Below are 17,806 nucleotides of genomic sequence, written 5' to 3'. Positions count from 1 at the left end.
GTTGCCATTGTATTATCAAATGATATTGTATTGTTTATATTTAAATCGCATTTATCACCAATAAATTCGTTATATTAAGCAATGTTTTATTTTTAATTTACGTTAAAAGGCACAAAATTGGCTAGATAGCTGCTAATTATAGTGGTTTATATAACTGTCGCAGTAAAATCCACTTAAAAAATAAAATTTCAGAGCAAATAAATTACAAAAATAAAAATTATAATGAAAACTATGTGCAAGTTTGTGTGTACAAAATCCATTTATAAGTGTATTAGAGTGGGTTTGTGTGAATGAGTGTGTTTATATGCGAAAGTAAGTGTCCATATATGAGTGAGTGGGTTTGTGTTATGGGTGTGTTTATTTATTTGCGGCAGTGTTTATGTACGAGTGAAAGTGGATATGTTTGAATGGGAGTGCATTTATATGCGAATGATAGTGTGTTCATGGGTGATAGTTCGTTGAATAAGTTTTTGTTGGTTTATATGCGACTGAAAGTGTTCATTTGTAAGAGTAGGTTTGTATTGTATTGTTGCTGTGATGTTTTTACTGTTAGCCCTAGGGCTTTTATATCTCATACATAGGGCTGCGTCGAAAATGAGTTCTCGGAGCAGAAGGTTCCGTGAATTCGGAAGTCCGACTGACAGTGAGTTCACGTGAGAGTGAAAATGGGTTTGTTTTTGGATGAGAATAAATATATATGTATGTGTATATATATATATATATATATATATATATATATATATATATATATATATATATATATATATATATATATGGTAAGTGTTACTGTGGTACAAGGAAGTGCAAATATAAAAGTATATTACATTTAACACGTTCCATGCCGCGGCAATTATTCAAGATTTTCCATTCATGCCGCATGGAGCGAATACGACCCACACAAATTAAAAAATCGTTAGACATATGCTTCACTTTTTAAATACTGCTAAGCTATAATTAGCGAGAATAAGTTATAAATTATAATACACATTACGTACGCGCATGCGTGATGTGTAGTTATCTATATTCGAGCCAACAATTCATTTGTTTAAGAATCCTTTGTTATTCAATGAATGAACGGAAATTGCAGCAGATGTCGTATAGGCTCCACATAAAATGGAATGTGTTAATGGCCTCTATGTATAGACATAAGGGTCAAGTTAGCGAAACGGAGGTGTATATCCTTAACTTATTAGCTAGACCCATAGCTCTATTAATAGTTTAATGGAAGGCGTTATTTTGCGGAAGTCCATCCTAAGTAAGAAAAGGACCAATATTTAGCTCATGTTTGACACTAATCGGCGTAACATAACTCCTGAAGATGCCCCGTTGAGGGGTGAAACACGTGTTGAGTGATTTAACGGTGGTAGTTGTGTAATTCGCATTGTTTACCGCACGCGCATTTATCAGCGGGCTGGCGGGCGGTGCACTTTATTGCACGACTACCACTGCATGTGCGGAAGTGGCTAAATATTGGTCCTTTTCTCTATTAATAATACCAAAGATGCCTTCAATGAAGTTTGCTAACTTAATGGAATGTGTAATGTTAAGTTTGATTAAAACAAAATTAAAAAATCAAGAAAATTTTATTGTCAACAGCACACGTCACTCCAACAAGTGCTTACATACATAATGAATAATAACAACACATTAAAAATCTCTTATCAAATAACTAACCTAATTGTAAATATGCAAAATGTTAATATATTGGGGCGGAATCGTTGCGGACGAAAATTAAATAAATAAATATAAAAATGCATTGACTTTATTGTATCGATTTTATTAACAATTTTATTTATATTTAGTTATATTGTACCTTTTCATTTGTGGGTACAAATATATGATACAGTAGTGTGATTGTCTATGTAAAAGACATCGCCGATAGATGGCGCTGTAAGTCTATTACCTCACGCTATTGTTTTGGCAATATTTTTAGCTTTGTAATTTTTTCAAATCTTTTGTTACAAAGATATATATATTGGTTATATGTGTAATAACTTTAAATATGTAAATGTACTTAGGTGGCCAAACTCTTTGATAGTTTGAGCAACTGTTCGAAATTTGAAACTTTTCGCGAGTTGCAATTGAATACGCATTTGCAACACGAAAACGAATATTTTATATTTATTGAAATTATATGACAAAAGCACTATATTTGTATATTGAAGTTAGACAACAGCACACATATATGACAACACTCCTAATAATACTTAAGATGCCGGTCAGTTAATTATGATCGGTGTTTAGATTTTGTTAATTTTACGGTGGAATAATAATAATTATTATTCACACCAGTAATTTGTTTCGATTTCTTAGGACCTGACAAAGGTAATGTAAATTAAAATATTTAAGTAGTTCAAAGAATCCAAAGAGTGCCATGCGGCTTGCAAACCTCAGTTTGGCCACCCCTTGTATATCTCATTTTCTGTAAATTAATATATGGTACAGTTAATCCAAAAATCGATTCAGAAATAATAACAATGTTGTTATAGTAAAAAAATTGTTTCAATAATTCAGAATAATACACATAATAATTATTGTTTTACTATCTGTGACTGCAAACTGCACTGCCTGTAGTTATTGATTTGTTGCATTTCAATAAAAGAAATAATATTAATGTAACATATTTCAGAGTGATCATTTTATAAGAGATAACTTGAAATAACAAAGCCTTTCATACTGTATAATATCATCTTTGATATCCGAGTCATCCTGACTAATATCACTTCCAACACTCACATGTGAGTATATATGTAAAGCCTTCATTCAACTAACAAATTGGGTCAGTTTCACTTTGTTATAACAAGACCTTACTAGTTCTGATGAAGCTGCAAGAGTCTCCAGACAAGTAGCTTTAACATCAACAGATACCAATACTACTGTATAATACACAAAGATACGCACCATAAAAATTCCTGATAAGACTTCATTCATTTTGTGTCACTATAAAATCACTGTTTTTAACCACTAAACAACACATTACACTTTCACTTTTGCTTCGTGGTCCAAGATAAACAGTCAAAGACGCTAGGCCTTCCACGGCGGCTTGTGAAGGCTCCGTTTGGTCCTGTCGCGGCGCTCATGGCGCTCCGCTCGGTCGCTGGTGGGCGGTTCGTGTAACTCAGGCCGGCGTAACTCCTCGCCGTCCGTTTCCACGTTGCTGCTCTCCAAGTTCACCGGTTTCATCAGCAACTGTCATAAATAATGAATTGTCAAATGTGTTGCTGAATGTAAAAGTTATATTAAGCCATGAATATTCTTGTTAGGGTTTCTAATGTAGAGAAATGAGAATGCCCTTTGCTAGAAGAATTTATAGAAGTGAGTAGGAGAGAGAAGATTAGAATGGACTTGTTATGGTGGTTTATATATGACTAGACTCTGCCTAGATATTTATATGAATGTAAACTAAGATATAAAGGTCTTTATTTAGGGCATGAATTTTTATGGAACTGTTTTTTTTTTTAATGACTCGTTTTTGGGGCATCTTTCCCCATGCCTTGTGTGGGACAAGGACGTTACAAATTCAGGTAAAGTGAGTTTTTTAATTTTTATTCTACACTCTCATTCGTCCTTTTCAATCTTTTCAGATCTTCATTTACATTCCTAGATCACAGTTTAAATTAATTATCACAGATTATTTATATTATTACATACTGTGGATTCTAACTCGAAATGGAACGCCACTGGTTCACAAAGAGCACTTTATTCACAAATCAGATGGTACTTTAACACAAAGTATACTTTCGCTTAGTTCAAACTACGCTTCCAAATCGCTCAAGAAATCACTGTCCAAATAACTTACCAAATAGTCACTTTGTATCACTGATCGTAGATCTTAATCTTATAACTCGAACAACAAGATTGAACTGTCGACATGGGGAGTACAATTATTTTTACAACGAATAAGGTTCTAATAAGTTCGAGATAGTACTCGGCTAGAATTTCCGATAAGTGTGTTCAAGGCAATTTTGGTCCTAGTCTTTCGTGTTTATTGTTTAAAGCAGAGTTCCCCAAACTTTTTTGTGTCGTAGACCCCTTGCCATGTTTTTTCCGTGTTGGGTAGACCCCCTACTTACTCAAAATAAGAATTTGTATCTGTTATGTAAATTATACGTAACAAACCACAAAGCGGATACCAACATCCTACAACTTTTATAAACAATTTTATAAACATATATAAATTTTTTTTTGCTTCAAAAATACTTTTATAAATAATGTAAATGTTTTGATATTATAAGATAGTATGATGTAAGCAAATAGGTACTATCAGTGTATGTGTTGAGATCCACTATTGTGAACCCCCATTTTCATTTCATGGACCCCCAAATTTTTTTTTGCTGACGTAGACCCCTTGCAGGTCGTCATAGACCCCTAGGGGTCGATATAGACCACTTTGGAAATCACTGGTTTAGAGGATTCTGTAACTCGTGCTTAGTAACAATATTTATTTCAATTTATTTACATTACTTTTGTAATGGACTGTCAGACGAGGCCCTCTCAATTCCAGAGTCCATTTCTAGAATTGCATCATGCAAGCAAGTTATGATATACATTTTATATTAAAATGTTTAAAGAAAAATTTTAGTCAACGTCAGTATACCTATCTCCTGATTTACACGGTACTTATTTTACACTTTTTTGCTTTTACACGGTTTTCGAAATAAGTTTTTTTTTGGTTTTTATAGCACTCAATGCTACTGTGATTGAACACGTGTGCTGCGTACACATTTCACGGGGAATCCTGAGCTTATGTGCTGACTTAGCTCAACATGAAGAAGTTTACAATGATCTTACAAAAAATTTGAAAGCAATTGTTAATAGCCGATTTTATTACCATCTCTCATAATGTAAATATTTCTTTTCTTATTTTTCAAACATCGAATTGACACAAATAACTTGGAGTGATGAAATTTAATTCGAACCTTCGATTCCGAAAAAATGAATGAGAGTAACTTCTGACAGTGATAAAGGATAATAAAACACCTTTGCTTTAAATTTATTTTTCTTCTGTTTAATGTATATTGAAATTAAATAAAAAAAAACAGAGTCCGTAATATATTAAATATTTTAACTTATTTGCATTTGATTTTTATTTCTGTGTACACCTAAAAATATTGAAAAAAATCACAACTGTTAAATAGCATAATTATGCATTTACTGCAAGCTTTTCGATTTACACGTTTTTCTCACGGACGTATCTACCGTGTAAATCGAGGGATAGGTGTATTGTTATGTCCAAGGATGTGATTAAAAAAATATTTATGTATTTATAAAATGTTACTGTCCCGATCTCAAACCGATTGAGCATTTATGGGATCAATTGAAAAAAAGTCTTAAAGAGACCCATAGCCACGTTAACAGCCAACAGGACCTCATAAACGCGCTGAAACTCAGTTGGGAACGAATACCCGACCAAAACATCACTCATCTGATTGAGAGTGTTCCAGATAGGCTCAGAGAGTGCATACGGAGCAAAGGAGGTCCTACTCGATACTAAAGAAAAGCTCCCGGCAAGTTTATTAAAAACAAACAGTGACTATAAAAGTTTTTATTGACAGTCTACTTAGTGCTCATATTCTCAAAAAATGTGTATTTGAGTGTATTGCAATACAATTAAACAATTCAAACGTTATTTTGTGTTTACTTAATGTGTAAAACCCTCATTCAACATTGACTAATTGTAAAAATTTAATAATCATGTATGCACATAAATTAAGGGGCAAAATGATGGTTGGCTCTATATTGTTTTGAGTAGTATATTTTCTACATTATTTTAGAATTCTCTAAGCATAATTTACCTTGTTCACATACTGGTGCAGTTCACTATCGCTGAGGCCGTCCACTGGTCTATGACTGTGCTTGTTCGCAGGCAACACTGTAACCAATAAACCGATTAAAAAATATAAAAAAAAAATAAAAAACCGAAATTTGTTTGCAACCCTTGTTAAACTTATGTTCAACTAACAAAAAATAATGTAATAAATACATTTGATATGTGTTATAAACTTTGCTTTGCTGTAATTTAATTTTCTTTTTAAAAAGTAGTATTTTCGTAATCATGGAACCTATCTTCGATCTTTATATGGTTTGCTATAGAAAATCTTAATTCACTTTGCGTCGTGTTTTTTTGGAACGTAACCACGACGCAAATAAAGAAATTAGTGTATTTATATGTCTAATATATAAACAATGGACTATGCTGATAAATGCATATATATAAATATATATATGATATATTTCTTACCACTGTCAGGTCGAGAAAAATCTATAGATGAAAATCCCGTTGAACGAGTAGGGAGATTGTCTAACGTTGGCTGGCACGCTTGGTTGGCAAGCTGGTTCGGAATCTGATTGGCTGGTTGGCTTGCAGGTTGGCCGTTGGTAAGTATCTGCAAGGCTTGACGCCACTGGGCTTCCATCACGCTGTGAAGCTGAGAAGCGATCTGCCCTCGCCTACGTCTGTAGGTCTCCAACTTGTTCTGAAATGACCAAGTTACTAAGTTTAAATAATAACAAAAACTTTGTAAGGGGCAACGTTATGTCATCATCAGCTGCGCGTCGAAAAGGGGAATTCTACAGAAATATAATTCTTTATTTACATCGGTATTATGGCAGCAACATTACTTCATCGTCAGCGGCGCATCGAAAAGGGGAATTCTACAAAAATATAATTCTTTATTCACATCGGTGTTATGACAGCAACATTACGTCATCATCAGCTGCGCATCGAAAAGAGGAATTCTACAGAAATATAATTCTTAATTTACATCGGTGTTATGGAAGCAACATTACGTCATACATAATTTTATTCGTTTTCGGAGATGAACAACATCCCATGATATATCTCATTCAACGATATAGGTTCAGTTCAGATTGAACCCAGTCTTGATTCTTTTAAATGGAATACACTCTTGTTTGTGTTCATCAAAGGCCTGACTTTATAGGCCTTATAGGACTTTGGCAATTCCTAATATATTAGTCTGACTTCTGTTTTTTTATAAACCATTGAGCACCTATGGTTTTCTGCGTGTTTTGGAATCTTTGGACAATTTCAATATTCGAGTGGCTTACTAACACCCTGAGTTCTATGCCGTAGGTCCAAACCAGCTTTTCATACATTTATACCTTTCCTACTAGCCTACCTACCAACTAGCCTACCTACCTAGTAGTCTACCTATCTACTAGTCTACCTATCTACTAGTCTACCTATCTACTAGTCTACCTATCTATCTATTAGCCCACCTATCTATCTACTAGCCTACCTATCTATCTACTAGCCTACCTATCTATCTACTAGCCTACCTATCTATCTACTAGCCTATCTATCTATCTACTAGCCTACCTATCTATCTACTATCCTATCTATCTATCTACTAGCCTACCTACCTACCTACCTACTAGCCTACCTATAACCAGTACATATCTCTATGTTTCTTACTGGCCTGATCTTTTTTAGTAAGTTTTCCGTCAAATTGAATTATGTGATTTTTTATTTCTACTTCCTCTATACTTAATTATTGTCATATCAAAGGAAGGTAAGCGTAATACCTAGTATCCAACTGCTTTAAGGCACAAAATCATGAGATTATTTATATACGGGGAGTATCACGAACGGTGGATCAAACAGGTGCCAAACCCCTGGACTATGTATTTTATATGTTAAGAATGAACATAGGATAAACAATACCAGTGGATACACACCTCTAAGAAGCCAATCTTTTCACTGGCCTGCGCAAGCTGTAGTCTGTAAAGTTTTATCTCCTCCTTCTGCTTCTCTTCTAGAACGTTCACCTCCAACTTATGTCTGGTGGACAAATTATAAAATCAATTCTAATATTTATTTTTATTGTAACATATCTGTGTATATAAAAATTAACATCATATTTAATTACACCATGACTTAGAACGACTTCAGCTATTTAATTTGTCTTTTATAATACTTTGAGGAAGGTTCTTATGGAAGTATTTAATATAAGCCATAAGATGTACACTGCTAGGTGTAATCCACTATGTGCCGTCCTGATAAATTTACAATAAGACCGGCCTGAAGAGTTCTGCATCCAGCTTTTTCTATATAGAAGACCATATTGTCCTTGTGAGGGCAACTCTTACACTGCGCACCTGTCTATGGTCTGCAGAACCTTAAGTCTTACAATGGCCTGCTTACTTCAACTTAAATTAGCCACTCCGCTGGACTTGGTGATAACCTTGAATTGGAGGAGTAGTCGTTTACAATGAACCTAAGGTGGTCACCAAGACATCAATGGAAAGTGCTAGCGTAGCAGATATGAGATCTGTGGAACCAGTATCCAACATTGCTCAATGAATTGCTTGTCTAAAGTGGCACATGCAATATTCAGCAATTGGGAGCTGGTGGACCTATAAAATAGTCATGTCACTGGATTGGTCTTTGGGGGAGGCTTATTTTGGGCGTCTATCAGCTAACATGATGATTTTGATGATAATGGTAATGAAGAATGACAAATTTCAAATTAAGTTTTATTGGTGTTTATGGTCAGACCCAGTATATATAATTTAACTAAGCTTTGATATATAACATATATAATATATAACATAGCCTTACAATAAAAAAAGAAAACTCACTGTTCCTCTATCCTCGCTATCTGTGCATTGTATGTATCGATGATAGCATTCTCTTTACTTCTGGTCTCCGCTTCCATCTCACTCTGGGCTTGATCCAACTGGACCTGGAACTCTTTCAGTTTCCCAAGCACAGCATCCTCCAGCTGCCGCTGGTAATGGGTCTTTAATTCATTCTTCTGGAGTTCCAGGTGTTTTTGTAGTGTCTTTATTTCACTCTCTAATGTTTCCTGGGGAATGTGCGATTTAGCTAATTAAATATAGTTTAAATATACTCTGAAATCCACGAAGCTCTGGAGATCAAAACGGTAAAGGAGGAGATCCAGTAGTCATCTAAAAATAAAAATTCGCTAGATAAAAACCCAAATAACTTGGATTCCGAATTGACTTACATCCAGTAAAGGAAACGTCTTAAACGCCATGACATCTAGAGACTAGACGCTCGATGGTGAACTAGGAGTGTCTTCCACCGGGGAGACCCCTTCCAAAGCTATAACCACTCAACAAATCCGGTTATAGTCCTAGGACTGATTGCAGATGAAATAAGTAACACAAAAAAAATATATAGTTTGAATATAATATGATTTGTCTACAGGGTGTTTGGTTATGTGTGTAAAAACTTTACAGGGGTGAATGGTAGCTGATTTGTTGTCGATTTCGGACATAATCAATAATGTAATGATAATATAGTAAGAAGATGTATCCCTATGAACTTTTTACTGCCAGAAGTTATTGCCTTGTCATATTCTAATTGATGCCCACTGCAAGGCATACGTCTTCTGCAAAGATATCTATGGGGGGGGGGGATATACCATAACTACCACTCCTGGCAGAAGGTTTGGCGATTGCAGTGTGGTATTATAGTATGCAGAGGACGCTATTGCACATTGTCTAGAAACATATTTATGAGCACTGGCAATTTTTTATAATTATTGCACAAATTGTGAAGTATATAAAATTGTATCCTGGGAATCAAACACCTGTCGCAATAAAGAATGAATTTAAAGTATTTTGGAGTGATCATTTTATACAAGATGATTAGAAATTTGACTGGATTTACCATCACCAAGTGATGTCAAACTATACTAGCTGTTTCAACAGACTATATACTGTCTGAAGTTGCATGACAGTCGCATTCAAATTAAAAAAAAAAAACTAATGTAACATTTATGAAAGTAAGTAATAATGAAAATAAAAATAATGTTACTATTGAACTTGAAAGATAACTATGTCCAAGTTTCAATGCCAAAATCAGTTTTTTTATTACTAAAAAACTTTAGCAAAACATCAGAGAAGTTAAAAAAAAATACAAATGAAATAGGTAAATTTGTTCTCAAGTTATGGTGAGACCAATTGGCAACCCCATTTTTATATAAAAAATTAAAGGAATAGTTCCTTCCCATTCTTTATTTAACCCTTTGACCTATAATCCCAAGTCTGACTCATGGTGAAAAATTTGTGCCATCAACAAAAGGCACAAGTCCGACTTCTGGTGCAAAATTTGTGCCATAAACGAAAGTTAGTACACCAATACCTCACTTTGCGTGGTGGTTACGTTCCAAAAAAACACGACGCAAATTGAAACGCCGCAAAGTGAATTAAGATTTTCTATAGCAAACCATGTAAAGATCGAAGATGGGTTCCAGGGTTACGAATAATAAAACTTTTTAAAAACAAAATTGAACAAAGTAAACATTTAAAAAACCAAAATAATATATCTCTGCCAATAAATAAGTTGGACAAAAAATATACCTTTTTTGTAACCAGAAACAACACGCTAAAATTTATGTAAATTTTTATTCTCTTTTAAAAAAAGCTCAACACACTACATAATTGAAACTGAACTCCAAGATTAGCAAAACAAAATGAAAATATTACAATATTAAAATTGCATTAATTTTTAGTTAGAAAGGGAATCCTCGAGTTTTGATGGCATGGATTAGAAACAAAAGTGTTACGATCTTTTGGATAAAAAAGAAAATATCAAAAAAAATTAAAGACTCGAACCCAAAACAACGCAACCTCGAAAATCTAACAGCACACAGTGAAAATTATTACTAATTAAGCAGCGAAGCAACTTCAAAAACGCAAAACGAAACGACGCAAAGCGAGGTATTGGTGTACATACTTTTTGCAAAGACAGTTTCTCTAGCATAATAAATAAAAATGACTTACACACTTCTTCATAAGCTCACTATTCTGGTTTTGAACGTCACATAATTGTCTTTCCACCACATTGCATCTCGATCTCTCTTCATTGACTTTCTCTTTCAGTATGTCCTTCTCTTGAATCACCAGGTATGACTCCTCTTGTACCGACTGGATTTTATGACTTAACGAATCCACTTTACTCTTACACTCCTCGTGTTCTGTTCTTTCCTGAATAAAATAAATTATTATCATCATATCAGCAGATAGATATCCAATTCAAAATATAGGCTTTCACCAAAGATACGATGACCAGTCTTGGACTGCACACACCGTGTTTGTCATGGTTGTTACTCAATAAAATTTTAACAGCCATCATTTGGACAAGTAATGTTCCTTGCCTACTGCCAGTTCAGACTTGCAATTCTTTGAGCTACATTGATGACCTAGGTTTTACTGTGGATCTTCTCATTTGTGATTTGATGCCCCTCTCTAAGCATATCTCTCTCCATTGCTCTCTTGTTAACATTGAGCTTTCTTATAAAGCCCAACATACACAACCATGTCTCAAAATATTTCTCGTCCCAAATTACAGGCAATATATTGATATATATTCCTTGCCAAATTCTTCTCCACAGGTTTTTTCCGAACCTGGCAGTTGTATATATCATAATATATATTTGAATGTATGTTATATCAATGTTGTATATTCAGAGGTGGTCACCAAAGAATAATTAAATATTTGCTTCATAAAGAGTACTAACATTGGGTTCCCCTTACTAAATTATATACTGCAGTACATTCTCTAACTTATTCCTAATTTGTTGGTTATACCATCCCCAAAGTTCCCAACCGTTAAGTAATACCAATCGGTATCATACACCCATCCGAAGGCAGGGACCTATTTACTGTAGGTATTGCCTCCACCATCTCTGACAGCATAGATACTACAGTAGAGTAACCTACAGGGCTACCCATGTCACATCACCGGTAACATCAAGGGTCTGCTGAGATATCTTGGGGAGTTGGTTCAATTAAGACCAACCATGACGCAAGACGAACGCATTGGCGCTTAGTTGCGGAAACCAGTCTGCGCAGACGAGAGAAACAGTAAAGTAACTAAACTAACCCGTTTCAAAGCATTTACTTTCAATAAAATACCCAGTTATGCGCATTTTCCTATTTTTATAGTCAGCCCTTACTTCTTGACTATATCATCATCATCATCATAATACCAGACAATAGAGAGTTACGGCAAGGCATAGGCCTCCCCAAAGATCGCCACAATTATTGATCTTGCACTGTCTGCATCCAGTGACTTCCTGCGACCTTGACTTTGTCGTTGGTCAACAAAGATTTCACAGATCCATTTAAGTGGTTCACTGCAAGATGGGTTAGTGCGAGCTGGGTCAGTGTGAGATGGTTCAGTGCGAAATAGTTAACCAGAGAGCTACATTGCTTTTATGAAAATATTCAATTTTTACACATTCTCTTACCTTCTCTAATGCATCTTCTAAGTTTTTCACGCAGTCAGCGGATTGTTTGTTCAGTCTCATAATTGTGTCACAGTTGTCTTTTAGTACTTCTACTTCTCTCTCTTTACTTTTTAGCATTTCATCTCTTTCTAATAGAGACCTCTCGGTATTTTCCTGCAACTCTTTTTTCTCCTGTGTCAGTTGTTTGCACTTCTCCTGATAGTCGTGAGCAAGGTCCAGTGCTTTGTACAGCTCAGCCTCAAAGTGTTGAGTTTTCTGTAATTAATTTTTTTTAATTAATTTTAATTGTAAATGGATGGTAAGTTACCACATATTGTAAGATTCTGCATGACCAAGTTGCAAAATTACGCCATCATGTTAGCTGAAAGACGACGGCTGCAAGACCTTCAAAAATCGTCATTATGACCTTGACTATGTTGTCTGTCGACCTAGTGGCAGTCAGACGCTACACATGCCTCGTCACCCGTATTGTGCTAACTACTCAAGGACCTTTTGGCCACTTAAGACTAAGAATCCTTCAAGCTATGCCAGTAATCTTGATTCTTCTGCAGATCTCCTCATTTCTGATTTGATCTGGCAGACATGTTCCAAGCATGGCCTTATCAATTACTCCATGAGTGACTTTGAGCCATTCATTTTATTTGTGAATAGTCTCTCAAAAACACATTATTTAAATATACATTTATTATGTATGAGAATATTTCCATGTTTAGATCTCACTAGATATGGTTACATTGTTAATTGTATATAAGACTTGAATATTCTCTGAAACTAAGATTTCTATATCATAAACAAAAACAATAAGAAATAAAAGAACCATAGAGAACATATCATCAAAGCTAAAAGAAGTAAATTGTTAGATATAGGCCTTCCCCAAAGAGATTTAATAGGACCAGCTGGATATGGCCAACATCTATGATGACAGCTATCAGAGCTAGAGTTAAGGTGATGTAATATAGTGACTGGGATAAGAAATTAAGCATGAAGAAGTTTAAACAAAAATCTGCTGAAAAAATATCAAAGACACTGAGATCTCTGCTGTTTTAGGCTAGGTATATGGCAACTAATACAAAAAGATACCTTCTGTGCATCATCAGCCACCATTTTGAAATTGTCAACTTCTTTTACCATCTTCTCAAGTGCTGCACGATGCCTTTCTTCAGCACGATCCAGGCTATGTGTAAGCCGAAGCCAGGCTTCCCTGAGCTTGTTTATTGCTATATCCTTACCCCTGTCTACTTTTATGGCCACCGCTAACTTTTCTTGCTGTTCTAGAATCTTCCTCTGAAGTTGTTGGATCATCACTTCGCAATGCTGTGAATATTTTAATATTATGTTGATTTTGAATGAAATAAAGTGCATTAAGGTAAAGAAGACTGTGGGATTTCTAGACGGTAGGAGTCCAATATAACCCTCTAGTTGCTCCCGCATCGGAGGGTTATCCCATGCAGGAGTTCCTCATGAGAAAAAAAAAGATGTCAATCCATATGGTGTACAGATACCTGTATACCAGCCACTGCCAATAGGGCCTACTGGAAATCTCTGGAGGAGGCCTATGTCCAGCAGGGGTATTTTACTGTTTAACTGGTAATGATAAATGAATCTATATTACTACTGAACTGGGGTAAGCAGAAGACAAGATGACAAACAGCTTATTAATCCTGCCAAGATGTTTCAACACTATTTATGCATTCAATGATAAAATAACAATTAAGAGAAAGAGGCTGATTCCTCCAGAAGCAAAGTTGATATTCGAAGAACATATTCTTTGACTTGAAATTGCAAATATAACTTAATGTAATGAAGTTCACAAAGTAAAATTGAGCTTTTCCTACCTCTCTTTTAAGTCTTTCCTCTTCCAGTTTTAGGCTTTCAGCTCTTTCAAGCTTTTCCCCTTTCTCTCCCCAAAGCTCGCTTAGACTTAAAAGGTCTGTATCTATGGAATCCATATGTAAACCAGCAAATTTCTCTTTGGCGCTGTTAAAAGGTCTCATTTGAGGCATTTTAAATTCACCCTTCTCCGATAAGTAGTCATTAGTGTCTGTTACAGAAGATGGTGTGTTATGTGAATAACTTTTTGATCTGTATTGATCTAAAACCTTCGAAGCTTGTTCATAAATTTTATTTGTTGACGGTTTAAAATTCTCTGAGTGACTTGAACCATATGGATATTTCTTAGGTGTTGAAGTAGATTGAGTATCCTTGTTTTCTGAGAAATTTAATTTCCTCATGCTTGAACTTTTTAAGTGAGTTTGAGCATTTTGTTTTATCTGTGTAGAATTACTGTTTTCAGAATTATCCTGTTCAGGATTATTTTTATTTATTTTATCTGGTAGTGCATTATTTTTCACTAAATAAATATATTTATCTAAGACTTCACTAGTGACCTTTCTTCCGCTGGGTAACTGGATTTCATTATTGGACTCTAGTTGCTGTGTGATATAATTTCCTGTTGCTTTTATAACATTTTCTGGACTATATTTATCTGTAACTTTACATTTAGTTTCAGGGCTTTCATAAGCTTCTACTTTGGTAAGAAACTCATCAATCTCGTTAAGAAGAAGTTTATCGTTGGTTTTACTTGGTGTTGACAATATACTACTTATGTCACCGTCCATGCTCTGCGAGTCATTTATAACTTCACGATTCGAATGCTTCACGGTACCTTTCAAGTTTAGTGTAGGAATATTTTCGTGCGTACTTACGAAGTCGTAGCTGATAAGTGAAAAATCCGGGTTATCACGTTTAAAAACCTTTCTACGCCGCCTGCGAGGAAATGTGGAACATTTGCGATCGAAACTCTTATAACTTTCGTTCCAATTTTTATTGGATATCGCACTGGAAGTCGTGGTAGTATTTATTTCTAACGTGTCTAACCTAGATTCCAGCGAATGCACTTGATCGACCAGCTTGCCCAGCACGCGGGCGGTACAAGAAACCGGTTTGTGCACAACCGTTCTGGACGATTCTAGCAGAGAATCTTCTGACTCTGAGCTGCAAACCAGAAAAAATTTCGGCGGTATCAACAGAAGAACGTCTGTATCGTCCGTCTCACTCATCACGTCTATACAATTTTATATACCTAGGAATTCGGGCCATTATATTTTATTATATATTCAATAACTTTTACCTATATTAATTAAAAAACGTTATGAAAAATGAACACAAACAAACGGTCCCGTTTTATTGTGAAAATATATAGTCATAGACAATCAAAAATAATAATACAGACAATCTAAAAATGCGATGTAGATTAAATATATGTTCGTAAGTTCAACCGTATTTAAAATTTTATATAAAAACTTGTGAGGTAAATAAAGCTTTAGACATATTCACGGAATAAATAATTTATATTCAATTTAATCAACATACTAATTAGGTATTGAGTTTACTACATGGCAAAACAAAATGATTTTTTTTATTGTTCAAATTCTGTAAAATACTAAAGGCGCTTTAAATACTCTTATTGTAATTATTCGAAAGAATAGTTAATTCTATTTTGAAATACTGATTAAAAATCTAGTAGGTTCATTATAAATATAATCCATTGATATAATTCAATTTTTTTATTTATTGTACAGACAATAGCAACAGTAACTATTAAAACAAATACAACAAAACGTTTAAAAACATTTTGGACACACTCTTGAATATTGGAAAGTTATATGATTGGCGACCACGAGGCCCACACACCACCACCACAGGCACCACACAGTGGCCTGATCAGGAATGAACCACGCTCGATACCACAGTAGCCGAAGCAATATACGCCGCAGAAAACCGGAACATATAGCGTAACATATTGTATCACAAACACAAAGAAGGGTACTAGTCTCTAGTGTCTTAACACATATTTATAACATGATATATTTATTCATCATTTTCTAAAGAATACTAAATTTTTATAGTTACTACCAGCATAATGTCACCAATTTGAATTATTGAAATTTATAAATAATAATTACTGTTCTTGCAGAACAGAGGTATTAATGTATAGAATGCCTTATAATCACTTCTGATAACTAAACTCAAGTGCTTCTAGGAAACTTCCTCTGCATTAAGACCATGGACATAATAATTCTTAACTGTTTGGACTCTGTGAATGAAATTTTGCATTTTGCAAATGTAACCACTTTGTACAAAGGAAAGACATTTATAAGCGTTTGCCAACTTTTTCAATGATAATGCATTTATTTTTTTAAATAAAACAGGGGCACTTGTTACTAATTTGCCTGCCTATTGTAATGTTATAAACAATTCATACTAAAAATGCCTCTAGTTACTTAACTTAGTGAAAAAATATTTTTACAGTTCATTACTATTTCATACTGTCAAGCATAGAAGTATTACATCCCCAGAGTCATACATTTCAGCAACAAGTATTTAGAGTAGTATTTTTCAACCTTTTATGTGGCATGCTCCTCCTTAGCCTTTTTAATATTAAAGTGGAAGCTTAAACTCATCTCAAGTCCATTTCTGTATTGCCCCTTTAACAATCAAATTGCTTCCCTGTGGGGCGTGGCACCCATGTTGGGATTTAGAGCCTAAAAGGTTAGTTACTTAGTAAAAAAAAAACATTAGAATAATAGCTATAACATAACCATAGAAAAAGTTACAAAATAAATTTTACTTTATTATCAAGAAGCCCTGATAGCATGAATAGGTGTTTGCTTAATAAAAGAGTCCAATTTATTCTTGAACAATTCACTAGTAATTGGTTCTCCGATACCACAAAGTGGATTTCTCACTGCATACTTGACATAGATCTCGCCATAAATTTTTTTTAATAGTTCTCTGACACCCTGGGCTTGGTTATCTGTGTTCATAACAAACTTTAATCCTGATGGTGTTTCTAGACAATGAAGAGTGTACTTCGATGTTTTATAATTAAGAAATCCGTCTTTGGGGTCCAATGGTGATATTTTACCAACAAATGATTTAATTGAAAATAACATTCCATACATTAGTTTTCCTTCCTGAAATAAAAATGTACATTTTTAGTGTCTGCTATTTGTGGTCTTGATTTAATTTAGAGTACTAAATTTATGAAGATAAATGTTCGATAAGACTTACTTATTTAAAAAATATGTTTATATCTTATAATAAAATATGTTACAGATGAGACAATTTTCAATGTACATGATAATATCTTGAAAACATAGCAAATACATATAATTTAGTTATAAATGACCACAAACATAAAAGATATTAGACAATAATTTAATGAAATTAGTGAAATACGATATATACCTCTTCTCGAGACATGCCCGATTGTTTAGATCTATTCCATTCTCCATAATATAATAAAGTTCCATAACGATCAAAAATATAAAGATTATGAATGGTCATTTTATTTATACACTTAATAGATTAATCTATTTTAATTATTTTGTGTGTTTGGATTTTTAGCTACAATCTGACATAATGACAGTGACAGATCAGCTTAAAATGTTTGACTCCCTCAAAGACTATGAAAATGTAATGTCTGCTAAAATGCTAGGGTTTTAGAATCAAAAAGAATACTACGAACAGTGCCCAAATTTATTATTAATTTTATTACAATA

The 17,806-nt window shown here is 34.2% G+C and overlaps 2 protein-coding genes across 3 annotated transcripts; both read right to left on the bottom strand.

Moving 5' to 3' along the window:
• Positions 1–1,564: 1,564 nt before the first annotated feature.
• Positions 1,565–15,394, bottom strand: LOC137923022 (putative leucine-rich repeat-containing protein DDB_G0290503). Of its 2 annotated transcripts, none has more exons than XM_068766147.1 (9): positions 14,078–15,394; positions 13,323–13,556; positions 12,243–12,497; positions 10,774–10,977; positions 8,602–8,828; positions 7,699–7,801; positions 6,242–6,476; positions 5,796–5,872; positions 1,565–3,189 (listed from the first exon to the last, which is right to left on the bottom strand). In XM_068766147.1, exons 1-9 carry the CDS (start codon positions 15,299–15,301, stop codon positions 3,025–3,027), a joined length of 2,724 nt encoding a protein of 907 aa, XP_068622248.1. In that variant the 5' UTR covers positions 15,302–15,394; the 3' UTR covers positions 1,565–3,024. The 2 variants fall into 2 exon arrangements, with proteins under 2 accessions (XP_068622248.1, XP_068622254.1); XM_068766153.1 differs by having other exon boundaries at positions 3,101–3,189; positions 6,307–6,476.
• Positions 15,395–16,838: 1,444 nt separating this feature from the next.
• On the bottom strand, positions 16,839–17,651 carry Bet5 (blocked early in transport 5). The gene is made up of 2 exons (XM_068769130.1): positions 17,493–17,651; positions 16,839–17,218 (listed from the first exon to the last, which is right to left on the bottom strand). The coding sequence occupies exons 1-2, from the start codon at positions 17,589–17,591 to the stop codon at positions 16,880–16,882; spliced, it is 438 nt and encodes a 145-aa protein (XP_068625231.1). The 5' UTR covers positions 17,592–17,651; the 3' UTR covers positions 16,839–16,879.
• Positions 17,652–17,806: the final 155 nt, after the last annotated feature.

Source organism: Battus philenor, unplaced genomic scaffold, assembly GCF_028537555.1.
Source record: "Battus philenor isolate CCGP_79_NKW_IND1 unplaced genomic scaffold, ilBatPhil1.0.hap1 SCAF_10, whole genome shotgun sequence".
NCBI classification, from domain to species: Eukaryota; Metazoa; Arthropoda; class Insecta; order Lepidoptera; family Papilionidae; genus Battus; species Battus philenor.
Note: the sequence above shows the minus strand (reverse complement) of the source record. Positions and strands in the feature narration are given on the sequence as shown.

Bases quoted from the DNA above. Each gene is read 5' to 3' on its own strand.
- LOC137923022 (XM_068766147.1), bottom strand. From the start codon at position 15,301: ATGAGTGAGACGGACGATACAGACGTTCTTCTGTTGATACCGCCGAAA. The intron at 13,557-14,077 runs GTAGGAAAAGCT...AAATATTCACAG, and splicing joins AGGAAAGACTTAAAAGAGAG to CATTGCGAAGTGATGATCCA. The intron at 12,498-13,322 runs GTATCTTTTTGT...AATTAATTACAG, and splicing joins TGGCTGATGATGCACAGAAG to AAAACTCAACACTTTGAGGC.
- Bet5 (XM_068769130.1), bottom strand. From the start codon at position 17,591: ATGACCATTCATAATCTTTATATTTTTGATCGTTATGGAACTTTATTA. The intron at 17,219-17,492 runs GTATATATCGTA...TTTTTATTTCAG, and splicing joins CGGGCATGTCTCGAGAAGAG to GAAGGAAAACTAATGTATGG.